General features: G+C 52.5%; 1 protein-coding gene across 3 annotated transcripts in view; it reads left to right on the forward strand.

Annotated features, from left to right (window-relative positions):
- Positions 1-11951, forward strand: part of Kcnj12 (potassium inwardly-rectifying channel, subfamily J, member 12) — a 48743-nt gene extending 36792 nt beyond the window's left edge. Inside the window, exons 1-2 of one of the 3 annotated variants that reach the window (XM_087569425.1) lie at positions 4498-4647; positions 7854-11951. In XM_087569425.1, coding sequence (XP_087425551.1) covers positions 7910-9193 — 1284 coding nt within the window. In that variant the 5' untranslated portion in view covers positions 4498-4647; positions 7854-7909 and the 3' untranslated portion in view covers positions 9194-11951. 3 annotated transcript variants of the gene reach the window in all.
- Positions 11952-17619: the final 5668 nt, after the last annotated feature.

Genomic DNA, 17619 nt, shown 5'->3' on the forward strand with positions numbered 1-17619 from the left:
CCTATTCCCCGCCCTGTGCCTGGCTCTCACTTCCTTGTGGCATGCTCAGTTTCATGGGAATATTGGCTGGAGATGGCAGTGTCACCCGAGCCTCAGGAAGTACCTGCCTGCTCCAGAGCCTTGACTTCCAGGCTTAGCATGTCAAGAGGCCCGGGCCAGTTGAGCCTTGCCCTCACTGACTGGCAACTGTTTTGGGCCCAACCCTCAAATCCAGAGAGCCTTGCTCTGTGCTCCCGCCTTCTAGGCTGGGATGGTGACTACTCTTGGGAACACATTCCTGGTGAACCAAAGGGCCAGTTTTTTGGTTAGTTGCTTTAGCTGCTGCAGGGTAGGGTGAGGTAGGGGCCCTGGACAATGCATCCACAAATCTGAGGCCACCGCCCCCTGGTTCGGTGACTTTGAGCAAGTCACTTCTTTGTCACATGCCTCAGTTTCCTTATATAAAGAGGAACAGCCATGAGAGCTGGAGGTGTGAGTCTGGGGCAAGCCCCAGTAGGGAGTTAGCTTGAGAGAACCTGGGACCAGCCAGGTGACTAACAGGAAGTGGGGAGAGCAAACTATTCACAGCTCTCACCCCTGACTCTTCTCCTGAACCTTCTTTAGTTTCTAGGTGTCCTGTGGTAGTGATGTCCTCTGTATGGAGTTCTGATGTGGGTAACTGGGATATGACCTAACCCCATAGTCTTAATTTCCTGGTATGTCCAGGGGGAGCAACCATCCTCCAAGACTGGGCTGTGATGAGTCAAGCACATAGATCCAAGCACAGTTTGGACTCACCGTTCACAGGCAGGGTGTCCCTGCCACAGACATTCCCAGTTGTGTGACATTTGTCCCAGCCTCCTGAGTCTTGGTTTCTTAGGGTAGAAGGACGGAGAGGCAAACAGTGGGTGTTAGGCATCAGTGAAGATGATAATGGGGGATGGGAGCAGGGATGATGATGGGGCTTATAGACAGGGGAAGGGACTCCCCCAGGGCCACATGGCTTGTGAGTAGAAGATCCCCGATTAGAATATAACCCTGTACTCCAAACCTACCATTGTCGCTTGCCCCAGAGGCTTAGAATGTGGGGGGTGACTCACCAACCATTTCTTCAGTCTCAGCCAGAAAAGCCAGTGTGACAAAGCAGACTTGGGCGTCCCCATGAACTCTGCCTGGAAGGTGGAGAAGGTGACAACATCTCAAGGTCCTGGCCTCAGAAGCTCTCAGAGACCTTCATATTGTCTTCCCCACAAGTCCACTAGGCAGAGAGACTGGCAGGTGAGGACCCCTTTGACAAACAGAAAACCGATTCTGGACACTGTAGGATGTGTGCGCTCCAGCAAGCTCCCGTCTACCCTTTTGAAATGGTTCCTGTGCTCCAATTCACTTTCCTATCTGTTCATCTATGCTACTCACCCAACCCCACCCCCCACCCCCACTCATTCATTCACTCGCTCACACACCAACCATGGAAATACCACCTATCACACTATCTATCTACAACTGTCTGGGGTGGTACTGGGGAAAGCCTGGTGGGAGTAGCTTGAACACAGGCATAGCACCCCAAGCCTCTTCATGATCCTGGACACATTGCTGCTTCTCTGAAAAGGGAAGGGTAGTCATTCTGGGGGAAGGGTAGACATCCTGTATGCCCATGAGGATCCTGTAAGATGATGTGTGTGAGGTGCCTACCCTGTGCCTGGTGTGCACCATAGCTCTCTCCACCATCAGGGGAGATTTTCTTGCTCTGCCCTGGTCCAGTGGTGGTTTCCTGGCTTGAGCTGCCATGATGGGATGGGGATGAGAGTTATGACTTCTGAACCATCTGAGGAGAGCAGCGGCAGCATCCACAGTAACTCTGTTCAGCTCGCTGTAGGCCTAGGAGCAACTGGAGGCCCCATCCCTCCCAGATGGTATGGAGTGCTAACAGCAGCTGCTTGGTTATTCGTAAAGACAGCAGCTGCAGCTTGGCATTAAAGACAGCTCCAGGTGTGGTTGAGGTCCTGATGTATACTTGTAGAGCTTACCATCCACGAATGCATGCTTGATGGTGCCTCCTCTCACTCCTTGCTGGTCTCTTCTCCTCATTTGGTATCCAGTGGCCCCAGACACCCTGTCTATCTGCCATCCATCCTCTCGCCCCCACCTCCCACACTCACCTGACTTCTACCCCTCACCCCATCGACCCTCCCCACCTCATCCCACCCACACACCCATCTGTCCATTCATCTGACCACCAGAACACCCGTCTATCTAGTCATCTGCTCTAATTTGTTAGCGGCCCATCCCTTCCATTCATTACTCATTCCCTTCACCCATTCATCTGCTCAACCAGCCATCCACCCACCAAACCACCCAGTATCTGGTCATTCCTCTCCAGACACCCACACATTTGTCAGCCCAGTTTATCCATCCATCTGCTTGACCACCCACCTGTGCATATATCTGTCCCCTCATTCATGGCTCTATCCCTCCTCATCCTTCCAGTCTGAGCTCTTGCCTTTGCCTTTGCATCCATCCAAGAACATTTCTCGGGTTCTCTGTATCAGGGCCCCCACCAGCCTCTCTGGCCTCAGAGGTCGACTGGAGGTGGCACTAGGATGACAGCAATTTTAGGAACGTACAGGCAGCTTCTGGCCCCTATGGGTAGAAACCAGGACATGAGAATCCAGGTCTTCATAGAATGAATAGGAGAGGAAGGAGAACCCTGGGGAAGAGGTTCTGTACTTCTTCTTGCTGGAGTGACCATCCCAGGGGGAACGGAAATGGGGCTCACAGAGGCTTTGCAGAAGAGAGACACTAGAGGATCCGTGAGGAGAGCCCAAGAGACAAGTTACCAGCGCAGGTAGCTACATGGGAGGCAAGCTGAGGAAATCTCAGAGAGGAGTGAGCACTGAGGCGAGACAGAGAAGGAACGGATAGAGAAAGGGTGGGAGAGGACATTATTGATAGGGTTACTTCTGGGGGCTGGCAGGTGATGGAGCTAGACCAGGCTGTGGATCTGACTGGTTGAGGACTCCCAGCTGAGGATCCAGCCAAGGTGGCACATGGACCATGCACTTCTCATGCCCGGGCTGGGGAATGGAGCTATTTACTCATGTACTCTTGGGGGTTTTGGGTCCCAACCTGATCCGTGTCTGGGCAGAATGTGATCTAATGACCGGAGAGCTTTTTAGGCGAAGAGACATTGATGTGGCTGCTAGAATCAGGGCAAGGACTCTGGAGCGGCGAGGGCTGGGGGAAGGGAGAGCAGCACTCACCTACCCAGTACAGAGCGGCCGTTATTTCCCTCAAGCTTAGAACAGACTTGAAGCAGGAGTCCAACGTATGCAGTGATCTTGAACGTTTGCAGAGGATTGGGGGCAAAGGTTGTCTGAGGATTTGACCAGGAAATTTGGCTTGGAAAAATAGCCAGGGAATCACCTTCTCAGATCTCAAGAAGGAAATGTCAGCTGCTTCTTATCCCTTGGACAGCCATACTGAGCGCTTACCAACCACACCAGCCTCCTTACTGGTCTACGTGCCCTTAGCTCTGGCTAGGCCATCTCTGTAAGTCCCCCTTTCTGTTGCCTGCTACCACAGATTTACCTTTTGGGCAGGGCCTGGCACAAGGGAGAACTTTGGGCCTCTTGCTTGCCTGGTCTCACATTTTCTTTATGATAGATGAGGCAGGGAGCCATCTTGGAGCCTCTCATGCTAAGACAGTTAGATAGTGACTGCAGTAGCTGCTGCTGGGAGCAGTGGGAGAAAGCTCTGTGGTTGATGATTGAAAATGGCCACAGGAACAGGCGGAAGGAAGAGGCCCCAACATACCATGTGTGTGCCTTCCCCGCACATGTGTCCTCCAAGGGGTCTTGATGTAGGAGCTTGATTAGGCATACCCTGTCCCTTAAAATTCAGCTGCTGTCTGCCAACTTGGGGACAGTTTGTATTGTATATTTTATTACCAAATGGGATTGTGGGGTCTGGAGAGCTGGCGCTGGAATATGGTGTCACTGGCCTGACCTCAGGACCTGAGGTAATAGATGTTGCTTTCATCTCGGCTCTCCAGAGCAGAAACTCCACTCCCTAGTGTCTGTGTGGCCCTTGACAAGTGACTCAATCTCCCTGAGCTTCAGTTTCCTCCCTGGAAAGGGGGTTAACCGTCATGGTCATTACAGGGATTAGATGAATGAGCATGGAAGACTTTCAGAAGAGCACCTGTCGGGTAGCAGCACTTGATGAATTTTGACCCTTAGGCTCCTCCGTCCTGAAGGAGCCTAAGGGAGAGGGCTCACCTGGCGTTCCTCTTCCAGGGCCCACGTCTTTGCAGTCAGCATCTTGCTGACATTTAGAAATATGGGCCCAAGCCTTGTCCCAGTTCCTCCCGGATATTAGCGAAACCTGAGGTGCCCAGAGCCTTGGAGACTGGCATGGGATGTGTCGCTCCATCCGGAGGTACCTCCCAATGACTCCCAGGCTCCACCCTAGGTTAGGTGGCAGCTCTTTTTGCTCAAAGCTCCAGTCCTGGCCCCAGCTAGTGCTCCAAGCTTCCTGGATGCTGAGAGGCTGTGCCTGCAGATGCCAGGACGAGAAGCTGGTCTTGAACCTGTAGGTCCAGGACAGGTTGTGTCCTCTTTGGCTTTGTTTTGAGTGCCATCCAGTTGTGACTCCTCTTGTCTAGTTCAGGTACTGTACTCCTCTGAGTCTCCCCATTCCCTCCTGGCCATGCCCAGAACTCTCACTGGCCAGCCTGGGCCTTGCTAACGTGGTTCTCGCTGTTGACCTGAGCATTGCTTTTCTCGTTCAGCCTCAGTTTCCCCACCTATGAAAAGGGGGTGCTGGACTCGTTCCTGTTCTTCCCTAGTCTCTGCACAGCCCACTGGGCAACAGCCTGACGGCCTGCATGTCCCCGGCTGAGACTCTGCCCTCTGGTTCTTAGAGATCTTTAGCACCTTCTTCTACAAGCCTTTGTGTGTGGGGTCTCCTTCTGACGCTTGGTCTGTCTGTGATGCTAGTTTCTGCTTCCGGATCTTCCTTTTTGGTCTGTCTTCATCAAGCCCCAAGTGAGGGGCTTCTACACTCTAGGGTTCTGTCTGCTTCTCATGCTCGTGTATACTTTCTTGGTGTTTGGGGACAAGGGAATCCATTCAGGATCAGTTTCTGGCACAAGGTATGGAACAGGCATAAACTTTAGGTTGATTTTCTCTGTGGCGTGGGTGGAATATCAACAGAAGTGGGAGTTCTCAGGTTTCTGACGATGCCTAGGTGGTTCTAGGAACGGCTGCAGCATAGGGCTTGGCCAGAAGCAAGGCCGCTTTCCTGGAGCAGGGTTCTAGACTGGAATCCCCAGTCTTTGATTCTTGTGATTCTGTTCCCTGCAGGCCAGCTGCTGCTCATAGCTGGAGCCAGAGCCACCATGACCCGCTGGACGTCCCTCAAGGCCTCTAGGCCACACAAGCCTGGCTCCTGGGATCTGGCAGCCTCCCCCCGGCGTCTGAGTACCCCAACCTTGGCCACCTTCCCCTGGAAGTCTCAGGAACCCGGGGCTGAGATGTCTTCCCAGAATAGTCCCCGGGTTCCCCAGCCCCGCCAACCCTCTGCCTCCTGGCCTAGACAGAAACAGCATCCACCATTACAGCCCCGAGCCTCAGCTACAAAGGCCCATGGTGAGGTGGTCAACTGAAACAGCTGTAGGGGAGGATGTCAGAGTGAGGACAGGTGGCCCTGTAGGGCCTGAGGTTACATGATAGAATATCTTGCATTAGACATGAGATTTGGATCTCATTTCTCCTGGTGGAGCCCGTATGTCTTGGTTGGGAGTACTTTTCTTTACCCTTTAGAAACCCTCCATGGCTGTTAGAGGATGACTTGAGGCTCTTGGCTGTGTTTTGCCCCATGCCTAACAAATTCTTTCTGTGGTCCTCAAGTTTCATGGCTGTGTCTATGTCTGGCAGGCTTCAGGGCTCAGTAGCACTGTGGCTCATGACATAGACCCTGGGAGTCCTTCCTGAGCTGTCTGGTCTATGGGTCCCCACCCACGCCTCTGTGTTGGTGGCAGAATCTGCAGGCCATGTCCTTCTGAGCCTCTACTATAGATGTGGCCAAGGATTGTACTGTCCAGATTTGGTTGAATTCCAGCATTGCTATCTCTGCTTACAGGCTTGGGCAAGTGTCTTCCTATTCCGAGCTCTGAAAAATAGGGCAGAGCCACCCTCAAGGGTCCAAGGGCAGGATGATTTGATAGCATACAGCCTGCCCCAAGTACTCAGCTACCCTGGAATCTTCTTCTGGGATCTCTGTCTTCCTATTGGCATCAGGTGATTGAGAGCTTTGAGGCTTTATTGGGCTCTAAATTGAAATGTAATTGGGTAGGACTTGAGGTGTATGGCATCCCTGTGATGGAGAGATACAGTGTGTTCAGCTCATCTGTGTTCTGCTACGTCAGTGGACACTCACTTTCAGCTTGGCTCAGCTGAGCCAGGCTACAGTCTACAGGGCCAGGCATGCTGTGATCCTTGGCTTAGCTTAGCACCGGTCCTTGTGGAGCAATGGGGAGTGTGCAAAGCCTGGGCCCAGGAAATGGGTTTGTTCTAGCCATCACACCATTCTTCAGGTCTCCTCTGGGAGGACTGTGTGCTAGGCTGGCCTGGAGTTATGGTATTCTCTGTAGGAGGCCAAAGGTGGTCATGGAAACAAGTGATATTTGTGAGGGCTGTGGTCCTGGGGTCCACCGAAGAGATGGGGAAAGGTGTCTATTCTGAAGTTAAGGCAACCTTAAGAGATTCAATCTGGGTGTCTACTCTAGGGCTACCTTTTATACTATATGACCCCATGATAGAAAAGATAGGGGTGTTGCCTACGGGTGCTTAATGGGTGCTCTGGGCTTCTAGAAGCTGAGCAGAGTGAGCATGAAATATCAGACATAATGAGGCCTGGGGCTTGGCAGACCTGTTTAGACCTGGGGTAAGGCAGTGGGTGACATCAATGGCCTGTTGTGAGGGAGCTGGCCAGTGTCACAGCTGTTATGATTGCTGCTGTTGCTATTCCACAGGAGGATCTGCTGGAGTGCGCTGTGTGGGGGTCGGGGCCATGTGTGCATTACTTCTGGGGCACGAGGAGACCTTGTCATGACATCATGAGAGCAGAGTCTGATATACAGCAACATGGCTGTGGGAGGGGTGTAGGGGGAACATGGGGGAGGATAGGGAGCCTGTGTGTGAGAGAGGGGGGGATGGATCGTTTTTGTGTGTGTGTGTGTGTGTGTGTGTGTGTGTGTGTGTGTGTGTAAGGGAGCAGGTGTGGGAGGTGAGGGAGTGTGAGGGGTGTGTGTGTAGACAGCAGGTATAGGGTGGGAAAGTATGAGGGGGTGTGGAGGGGAGAGCATGTGTGGTGTCAGGGAGTGTGTTTGGCTGGGCAACAAAGCCATGGGACTGCCTGGACAGATTTTGCCGCACCCGGGATCAGCTGGTTGTGAGTAGAGGAAGGATGGGGTTTGACTTGGTGCCTTTCAGGCTTCTGGTGCCTGTCATGGGGGACTGGGAGGAAGGCAGATGAAGTGAGGTTAATGAGACAGCCCCTGCCTTGGTCCCGGCTAGAGGTGACCAGGATTTGGACTACGAGGGTAAGAAAAATATAAATGTATAGTGAAAGCAATACATTTATATTGGATGGTATAGGATCAAGAAGAGATGAGAGGAAGCCAAGGTTTCTGGCTGGAGCTTCTGGGAGCCCAGGGAGACTGTTTTCCAAGCTGTGAAGGTGGATTGAGGAGCAGGCTTCAAGTGGGAGGGAAGACGGGGGATCTGTGGTGACTAAACAGAGGCTGTGTCTGTCAGTTACTGTCATGGCCCTGGATGCCTGCCCAGACAGACCTACTGTCCTCTCTTTTGCAGAAGTGCCCCCGCCTGGAGTCAGCCTGGGGGCAGGCCAGGGTCCACCAGACCCCGGGATGACCGCAGCCAGTCGGGCCAACCCCTACAGCATCGTATCATCAGAGGAGGACGGGCTGCACCTGGTTACCATGTCAGGCGCCAACGGTTTTGGCAATGGCAAGGTGCATACACGGCGCCGGTGCCGCAACCGCTTTGTCAAGAAGAACGGTCAGTGCAACATTGAATTCGCCAACATGGATGAGAAGTCACAGCGCTACCTGGCTGACATGTTTACCACATGTGTGGATATCCGCTGGCGCTACATGCTGCTCATCTTCTCTCTGGCCTTTCTTGCCTCCTGGTTGCTGTTCGGCATCATCTTCTGGGTCATTGCGGTCGCCCACGGAGACCTGGAGCCGGCTGAGGGCCGCGGCCGTACACCCTGTGTGCTACAGGTCCATGGCTTTATGGCAGCCTTTCTCTTCTCCATTGAGACGCAGACCACCATTGGCTACGGGCTACGATGCGTGACTGAAGAGTGCCCAGTGGCTGTCTTCATGGTGGTGGCTCAGTCCATTGTGGGCTGCATCATTGACTCCTTCATGATCGGCGCCATCATGGCCAAGATGGCGCGGCCCAAGAAGCGAGCACAGACTCTGCTTTTCAGCCACAATGCCGTGGTGGCTCTGCGTGACGGCAAGCTCTGCCTCATGTGGCGCGTGGGCAACCTGCGCAAGAGCCACATCGTAGAGGCCCACGTGCGAGCCCAGCTCATCAAGCCCAGGGTCACAGAAGAGGGTGAGTACATCCCACTGGACCAGATTGACATTGACGTTGGCTTTGACAAGGGCCTGGATCGTATCTTCCTAGTATCGCCCATCACCATCTTGCACGAGATTGATGAGGCCAGCCCACTGTTTGGCATTAGCCGTCAGGACCTCGAGACGGACGACTTTGAGATCGTGGTCATCCTGGAAGGCATGGTAGAGGCCACAGCCATGACCACCCAGGCTCGCAGTTCCTACCTGGCCAACGAGATCCTCTGGGGTCATCGCTTTGAGCCAGTGCTCTTCGAAGAGAAGAACCAGTACAAGATTGACTACTCACACTTCCACAAGACCTATGAGGTGCCATCTACACCCCGCTGCAGCGCCAAGGACCTGGTGGAGAACAAGTTCCTTCTGCCCAGTGCCAACTCTTTCTGCTATGAGAATGAGCTAGCCTTCCTGAGCCGAGATGAGGAGGATGAGGTGGCTACAGACCGGGATGGCCGCAGCCCTCAGCCTGAGCATGACTTTGACAGGCTGCAGGCCAGCAGTGGTGCCCTTGAGCGGCCCTACAGACGGGAGTCAGAGATTTGAGTGCCCTTGGCTTAGATGCAGCACCACCCTGACCACGATAGGTTCCATGTCCCTTGGGGACCTGTGTTTGAGCAGAGCAGGCCGAATGCCTTGGGTCACAGACTCAGTAGCATCTTAGTCTTTTTCATGTTTTCTTGCAATAGCTTGGGAAAGTTGGCAGGAGGGTGGATGGCCAGAATGACCAGCTCATGGCCTTGGAGGCTGATGTATACACACGGGCAAGGAAGTGATTTCTTGGGGTAGGGTTGTACAGGAGTTGGGGACTCTGCTGGAGGCCTCGGGAGCAGGTCCTAGCCATGGTGGGAGAAGGCTGTGTATGTACACTTCATTGGTTTTTAATTTGGGCAAGACTGTTTACAAACAAAAACAAAAACAAAAAAAACCCACAAAACACAAGAAAACACTAACAGGTGGTTCAATTTTTAAAATTCATGGTGTAGGGACAGCTGGAATATTCTACTCAGCGCTGCGAAGCAATCAGTTGTATGGAGACCCCTGAAGGTTCTCAGAGGTCGGGTTTCTCCCTCACGTGGGCCAGGGCCCTGCAAGTTGTCATTCTTAAGGATGGATCAGGCAGTTTGTGACCATGTTACGATCCTAATAAAGTATCTGGGTGTCTCTGGGGGTGGGGCCCACTAGGGTGAATCTGGCTTGCTCTTCTGTTTGATGTTGTACCTCAGCTGCCTCAGGGCTGGGTTTAGACCCCCACCCCCACCCCCGACTTCGTGCTCCTGCTGTGCTTCACTCCCTGTCTGCCCCAGGTCTCCATCCCTTGCAGTAAGGGGCATAGGAAACACCAGAGTGGGTGCTTCTTAGAAAAGGACACTCAGGAAATTAGCATGGGGTCTGGGTCCCACGTTCCCAGGAAGTGGGTCAGCCCCGCCCCGCTGCTGGACTCACAGCTTGAGTCGTGCCTTAGAGACTCTGGTTGTCTGGCTTCCGTCACTTCTGCTCCTCTCAGACTTGTTTAATCTTTCCCTACTCCCCCTAACTCCACTCCTGAAGTTCCCACAGGCCCCTCTGAGGTGGCCGAGGCTGCTCTCTCACAACCATGTCTCTGCCTACCTTTGGGGCAGAATGAGGAAGCCCTGCTGGCCCCAGCCAGTCATCTCCTACTGGGAGGCAGAGTCTAGGAGTGGAGAGAAACAACCCCTAGCCCCCATCCTGCACCAGCCCCCTGCCCCATAGAGACTACCAGAGAAATGTCATAAAACAAAGACTTCCTGTTTAGCTTTTAGGAACCTGTAGTGGAACTTTTCCTTCCTGAAGCCCAAGCCATGGAGTCTTCCCATAGTGCCCAGTTAGGGACACCTGAGGTGGGCTTGCTCCCAGGCATCTAGTGTAAGATTCCAGGCTAATTCCTAACCTAGGAGATTCCCCTAGGACCTGCTGCAGAGGCATGAGCTCCATTGTGTTCTTGGCCAGACCTCTGTCCCCAAATCTCACTGACTTTTCTAGCCTTGGCCCTGGGGCCTAAGGGTGCATTCAGCCTGGGAGTGTTGTCTGTCACTCACCTCTCTGTCAGGGATAGGAGGGCCAGAGGGTGGGTCTTGGCCACTGGGTGCCACTGTAGGAGCCGGGGCCCCTGTTGTTCTTTCTGCATAGGTAGACCTGTAGTCAGAACAGGGTCTAGGGGCTCCTGGTCCTCCAAGGCCTGCTCCCAGCTCATCTCAGTGGCCTGAAGCATTCAGAATTCTAGCCAGCCCATCCTCCTCCAGGCCCAGACCTGCCAGAATGGTCCAGTCCCTGGGCCCTGCTGGAGAGCAGCTCAAGCCGCCTTTCATCTCTGGCAAAGGCAGGCAGATGCTGTATTTTCAAATTCTTCTGCCCTCTTTTTTCCTCTTTCCCTGTATTTATTTATTGCTCGTGCTAAAGACCAAACTAGCCCCCCTCTTTAGTGCACCTGATGGGGGAGGCCACTGAGAGGGGAGCCATGCGCCTGTGCCTGTGCCAAGCAGGAAGGCTTGGCCCCTGGGGAGTGCATGAGAAGGAAAACCAGGGTGTGTGTGTGTGTGTGTGCACGCATGTCCAGACGTGCTCACATGATTGTCTTCCTGTGTGTGATGCTTGGTATACAGGTGTATGGTATACACAGGTGTTTGTGTACAGGTCGTCTATGTCCGCCCACGGGCATGTGTGTGCTTGTTTTTTTATTCAGGAAAGGTGGGTTTAGTGCTCACCAACCTGAACTGGTCAGGCTGGATGCTGGCCACAGACATGATCACAGTCCGACTTGAGTCCCTGCCCTGCCCTAGTTATGCAGGCTGTACGCAGTGTGCCTCAGTCTGAGGAGTCTGATGGTAAGTAAGCCTTTGCAGCAGATCCTGCTGGAGGCCTTGGATGCATCTGTGTGTGTGTGAACATGTGTGAGTGTGTGGAGGTCCCAGGGTGTGTGTATGTGAATGTCAGTGACGTGGGTGCTGTGTGCAGCATTGAGAGAGAGAGAGAGAGAGAGAGAGAGAGAGAGAGAGAGAGAGAGAGAGAGAGAGAGAGCGCTGCACAGGATGAAGCAGCTGCCTGAGCCCATCTGGTGCTGTGCACCTGGCCCTTGTCCAGCCGAGGGCCTGGGGGCAGAAGAACACACCATAGGGAGGCCCTTGTCTGGGTGTCCGCCCTGTGTGAGGTCATAGAATGTTAAATCTATTTTAAACGGTGAAACTGGAGAATTTTCATGTTATTTTCAATACATAGTGGTATCTAAAGATGTAGGCAACGAGACTAGATCACATTAAATGCATTTTGATCTCTTTGAATGCTACTGTGTTGAGGTGTGTGTCTCACTGCCCTCTGCTTGCCTCCCCCACGTGCCGAGCAGTCGCATGTCACATTTCCCGGTGTGGGGATGGGGTGGGGCTGCAGCTGGACCATACATAGTGCTCCCTGGGGCTTGTCTTCAGGGCTGGAGTTGGACATGGAGGTAGCATTGCTGAGAACACAGAGCATGACCTCCTTTCAGACCCCAGGACAGTCTTTCAGTCTTCTCCATGAACACTCCCCGCCACTCCTCACACTGCCTAGGTGCCTCATTCTTTTGGATCCTTCTGCCCTGCCCTCTTTCCTTCCACCCAGGAGCACGGAGCATCATCCATTTCTACAGGGATGGCCAGGGCACTCTCAGAGCTCCTTTGGACACAGGAAGCCTGGCCTTGAGATGGGCAACCTTGTTTTCTCTACAAGGAGGGAGAGGAGGGCTGGGGGTTAAAAGAAGCGCCCCTCACCCCAGGGCAAACTGATGACACAATGAGGCAGGGTGGGCTTGGAGCTGAGACTAGAACACAGACAAAGGCTGTTGGTAGGATCCGTATCAGTTTGTTTTCTGGAAATTGCTTCTCTTGTGCCAAAGACCCAGACTCCGGGATCTCCATGACTAAAACCTGTGCAGAGGGAACACCTTCCTTTGTCCAGATGGCTTCAATGAGTGGATAGATCTCCAATCCTCTTCTTCACCACAGGACCCAGGTGTCCTGCGTTCTGCAGACCTACATGATTCCAGATGTGCAGAGAAGGGGAGGTATGGTTTTCAGCCCCTGAGATAGTGGTCTATGGGGATTCCAGATGTCTTTCCCTATAGCAGTTCCATAGGAGCAAGGGTGGGGTGAGGTGGACAGGACTCTGGAGCTGCTGGCTTGGTCTGGTAAGGCCCAGAGCCCTGGAGTTCTGCTGGGATTCTTCCACCAAGATCTAAGCCAGTTGGGGCCAGAATGTCATGACTATTCTTTGTATACAAGCCTCCCTCACAGTATTGACCAGCAGGTCTAAGCTCTGCCTGTGGGTTGGTCCTGGCTGCTACACACTGCTTGCATTTGGGTCCCCTTGAGCTTATAGTTTCCTGGTGTTCCTTCTCCCAGCTGTGCTGATGCCCTAAAGGGCCTTAGGTCAGATTGCAGGCCATTTGACTGCCAGGGGACTCAGTGAGACTGCTAATGGTCAGCTTGCAGAGATCTTGAAAGAGTAGGAGGGGAAAAGAACTTAGCGTTAAGTGCTTTGATTTATGCTGAGGCTCTGGGCCCTGTGCTCAGTATACTTGAGGGCAGCAGATACAGCAGCTGTACCTGAATGGTGTGGTCAAGGGGCAACTCACTTTCCTATCTTCTCAGGAGCAAAATGGATCAGCATGGGATTTGTATTAAGACAGGATGAACTGTGGTAGCTGGCACTTGGTCATGATTGGGGACAGAGTGCCCACTAAATTGAAGTGTATTGCCTGGAAGTCTGTGTTAACACTAACTATGCCCTGGCAGGTCAATCAGAAGGCATCATTTTTCTGTGTTAGACGGAGTATTTCAAGAGGACTAGAACTTGAAAAGGGTCATTGGAGGGCAGTTATTTGAGATGGGATCTAGCTAAGCCATTTTCATGTTGGGTCAATCAACCAAGACACTCCACACTTGACTGACTGGTGGCAAGGGCAGTAGGCAAAGTCTTTGTCATCTGAGGTACAGCCTTGTGAGCTCTCTGCCCTAGAATCATCCTGTTTACCGTGGTGGAGACCCCTGGGACTTGAGAGAACTGTGCATGGGTGTTTTCTTAGCATGAGAAGACATATTAGAGTCTTCCACTTATTTCCTAGCAACAAGGGCAATACCCTATTCCACTGCAATACACCATCCAGCCCAATATGGTCTCCTCCCAGCTTCCTGCCCCCACTGAGTGTAAATCTCAATTGGTCCTTGCTACCCTGTCCTTGTTCATGTCCCCTTCCGCCCCTTCTCCTGCCTATCTGCCCCAGGCTTCCCACCTCTCTTTAGGTTTTCAGATGGACCTTTGCATGAACAGCTTCCTTTTCTAATTTCTTTTTAAAGCATTTCAAAATTACATAATTAATTAATTGTGTGTGTGTGTGTGTGTGTGTGTGTGTGTGTGTGTGTGTGTGTGTATGTAGGTCAAAGGACAACTTGAAAGTCCATTTTCTCTTTTCATCAGGACAGTTCAAGTTGTCAGGGTTGGTGGTCATCCCTTGGCTGGCCCCCTTCTCTCATCTTGGCAAATGAATGAAGTTCCTTCTATTCCTGAGCAGATCCGATGGGCAGCTGGGTCTCCCTCTCCAGCCACACTAGCTTTACCTGTGTTATTGGGGGAGACTGGAACTCCCCTCCTTTGGGTTTTCTTAGCCTAGAAACTGACTCAGGAGGAATCTTGAGGATGATTTTTTAGCATTTGGGAGAATAGTAGTAGGGCAGGCAAGCTGTAAATTCCAGAAGTTTCCAGAAGGGAGATGGAGGAGGTCAAGGCAAAAAGCCATGCTGTGTGAGTTAGCTTGAGGGTAGCATGCTCAGCAGCGGGCAGAGGTCAGCCAGCAGCACAGTGGATAAACAAATGCATGCTGGGAAAGAAATTGGCGAAGAGCTTCCAAGAGAAAGAGCCCAGCTCCAGAGAGAGCCCAGAGTGTGGGGAAAAAGCACACCCAGGTTTTGGCCATTATCTGAAAGAAAAGAGATAGAAAAGAAGGAAGAATAAAAGTGACACTTTTCTGAATAACTCTAAAAGGTGAGCAGGTTCCACAGCACTTCAGGATAGAAGCGCTCCAAGAGTTTGTTCTAAGGGAGGGGCTTCGGGAGGGACGAGTACATGATCTCATTAAGGGGGTAATTAGTTGTTCCCTTAGGTGTCTTCAGGTGAATCGGATTTCCTGGGGTGGGGCTGGGTGGACTCCTGCCCAGGGGATAGACAAGCCCATCTGGATTGACTCCCAAGGGAGAAGACTATAGTATATAATGTTTGGAGAAGCTTACATTGCCAGGTCTCTACCCTAGGCCGGAGGTAGAGCTTACGTTCTATCATTTTGATTGGGAGGAAGTAGTTTTGCCTTAATGGGCCTCAACAAAATATAAATGGGTTTTTTATATGGTAGTTTAAATCCTAAAAGGTGGCAGAGCTGATGGCTTTCTTTCTAGAGCTACTGGGGAAGTGGGACATGGATCCTAGAGTAGAGACCAGGAAGTGGGGTTCATCCTCAATGGCTTCTGAGGCTGTTAATCCCTATAATACCTGGACTTGTTCATTGTCTGCCCCAGGGCTATTAAGCTGGTCAGGGTGGGGATTCTTTGTCTCTTGGTCTCCTTGAGTCTCTAGGGCCAGAAGTGGGTACCTCTATGTGTATGTGGATGGATGGGGCATGAGACCTGCAGGCTTCCCATCTACAGAGAGGCCTGTGCAGCCCCTCTTGTGACCCAAGCTAGACAAAACCTAGCCATCAGCCACCTAGAGAAGGGAAGGGCCCAGGTCAGAGGTGGTTGAAATTTGGAGGCAGGATCAGAGGGTGGAGTTGGCATGGAGTGGGCGGGCATTGTGCTAGGTGGAATTTGGGCTTAGGAAGCCCCAAGCTCTTTCTTGACCTACTCCCCACCTTAGAAAATGCAGAAGGGGCTGGTTCTAGGCTGTCGAGAACTCAGAAGCCCAGGTTGTGGCTCTGTCACTCCAGGTGTTGTTCTCTTCATATAAGGAGAGAAGCGCCCTGACCATCCTTTCTCTGACCACCTTCTCCCTGTTTGTAAGCTGCAACTCTCTCGGGAAACCAGCCAGGCTCAGCCCTTGCTGTCCAGAGATTTCCACTCATGAGATTGAGGAGACAGAGGCAGAGTTAGAGTCCTGGTCCAGGTCCCCTAGAAGTGAGGATTCAGATGAGTGGAGTTCAGTCCTAGGAAGGGCAGGAGCAGCATAGCATAGCGGGAAAGCACTAGGAGAGCAGTGCGTGTCAGCAGCAGCCAGCAGCAGTCCAGCTCCTCCCTAGAGTATAAAGACCACCAAGAGCAGTCCCACTTCCAAAGGCACTGGGGTTTGTAATTTTCAGGGGCAGCCTTTGACTATAGCTACCTCAAGAGTTTCTGATCATGGTGGTTCCACTTAAGGTGAGCTTCCTGAGAAGAGTAACTGGGGGCAGGTGCTCCTTTGAGAAGGGGACATGACCAGCGCACAGCGCAGAGTACTGTGGTCCAAGGTTAGGGTGTTGAGGCACAAACTGGAAGGCCTAGCACTAGAGGAGCCAAGGTAGGCCTCTTCAGGGAAGTGACACTTCCTCTGAGGTCTGAGCTGATGTTTACAAGATGTGTGGGAAGGGGACTTCTCGGACAAACTCTGCACAAGCAAAACCTATCGGAGAGAGTAAAAGGAAGCAAGATGGTGTGGGCTGGGTTCGGACAGATCACAAAGAGCCCAGAGGGCCCCTCCAAAGGACCCCATGGATACCACACAAGACTCCAAACATCCCACTCAGGTTCCTGAGGGCGCTACATGAACCTCTGTCGGTATGATGTAGGATGCAGGATGCCATGAGGCTCCTGACAGGCCTAGCCTTCATCCCCATCGGTCTCTCTCAGCCCTCCATGTATCACAGCTGCTTTGCCTTCTCTAGAATGTCACCGTCCTTGACAGGATCTCATGTTCTCCTGAGTTTTGCTGGGCCTCAGCACTCTGAAGAGCAAGCTGCCTTTACCTAGAAGGAGCCCACTAAGATACAAAAGAACCGCAGGAGACAAGAGTTCTTGCTCCTAGCTGGATGGGAGGTGAGTATCCGAGATGGGGGCAGGGGGGTGAGAGCCTTGGAGAACCAGGAGGCTTTGTGAAGCTGACTCTGGAGGTCCAGGGAAGCAGGCTGCACCGTAAACGCTGGACCTAGCTTCGGAGCTCACTGCTGAATGCTTTAAAAATGTCCTGGGCCCTTATGTCATTTTTTTTTTTTTTTTGGAAATAACACTTTGAAGGACATTACGTCAAAAAGTGTGACCAGGCTTCCAAGGGAAACCCATGTTATTGGAACACGCCCTCAGCATCTGATGAATCTGTTTATAGTGAGCTGTGTTTCTTGCTAACAGCTGGCCAGCAGGGTCTGCCACACCAGCCTCTGCTTTCCTTAGTGGCGAACACAACCTCTCTCCTGATACATCCCAAGAAGGCCCAGGGCATCCATGGGCTTTCTGCTCTGTGGTATACTGTAGGTACCACTGCCGTCAGTCCCCAGGTCTGGCGCCCCAACTCAGTGAATGAGTTCTCTGCCTCAATCTTCTTCTCTGTGAAACGGAGCTATGACCAACACACGGCAAGTGAGGACCTCAGGAGTGACCTGCCTTGACCCAGAGACACTGCTGGTAACAGGACTTCGTTAAGCACAAGCTCCCATGTCCCTGGCAGGGTGGCTTCGGGCTGGTGCCTAATGAGTTTGAGGTGCAGAGAGAAGGCAAACTGAGCTGAACTACTCAGAGTCATCGACAAGGACTAAAGTCAGAGGTAGTAGACAAGGGCTGGGGCTGGGATTTGAAATAGCCCAGTCCATGGGTCCTGAGAGGATGAGGATTAGTCTTGTCTGAATGATGGTGTCTGGACATTTTAAGATGTCCAAAGATGGCACAGCCACCTTGGAAGTTGGTCTGACAGCCCTCCCCCCTCCTTCCTTCCCTTCCCCCTTCTCCCTATCTCCTTTCTTTTTCCTC

This window comes from Rattus norvegicus, chromosome 10 (assembly GCF_021556685.1).
Source record: "Rattus norvegicus strain SHRSP/BbbUtx chromosome 10, alternate assembly SHRSP_T2T, whole genome shotgun sequence".
NCBI classification, from domain to species: Eukaryota; Metazoa; Chordata; class Mammalia; order Rodentia; family Muridae; genus Rattus; species Rattus norvegicus.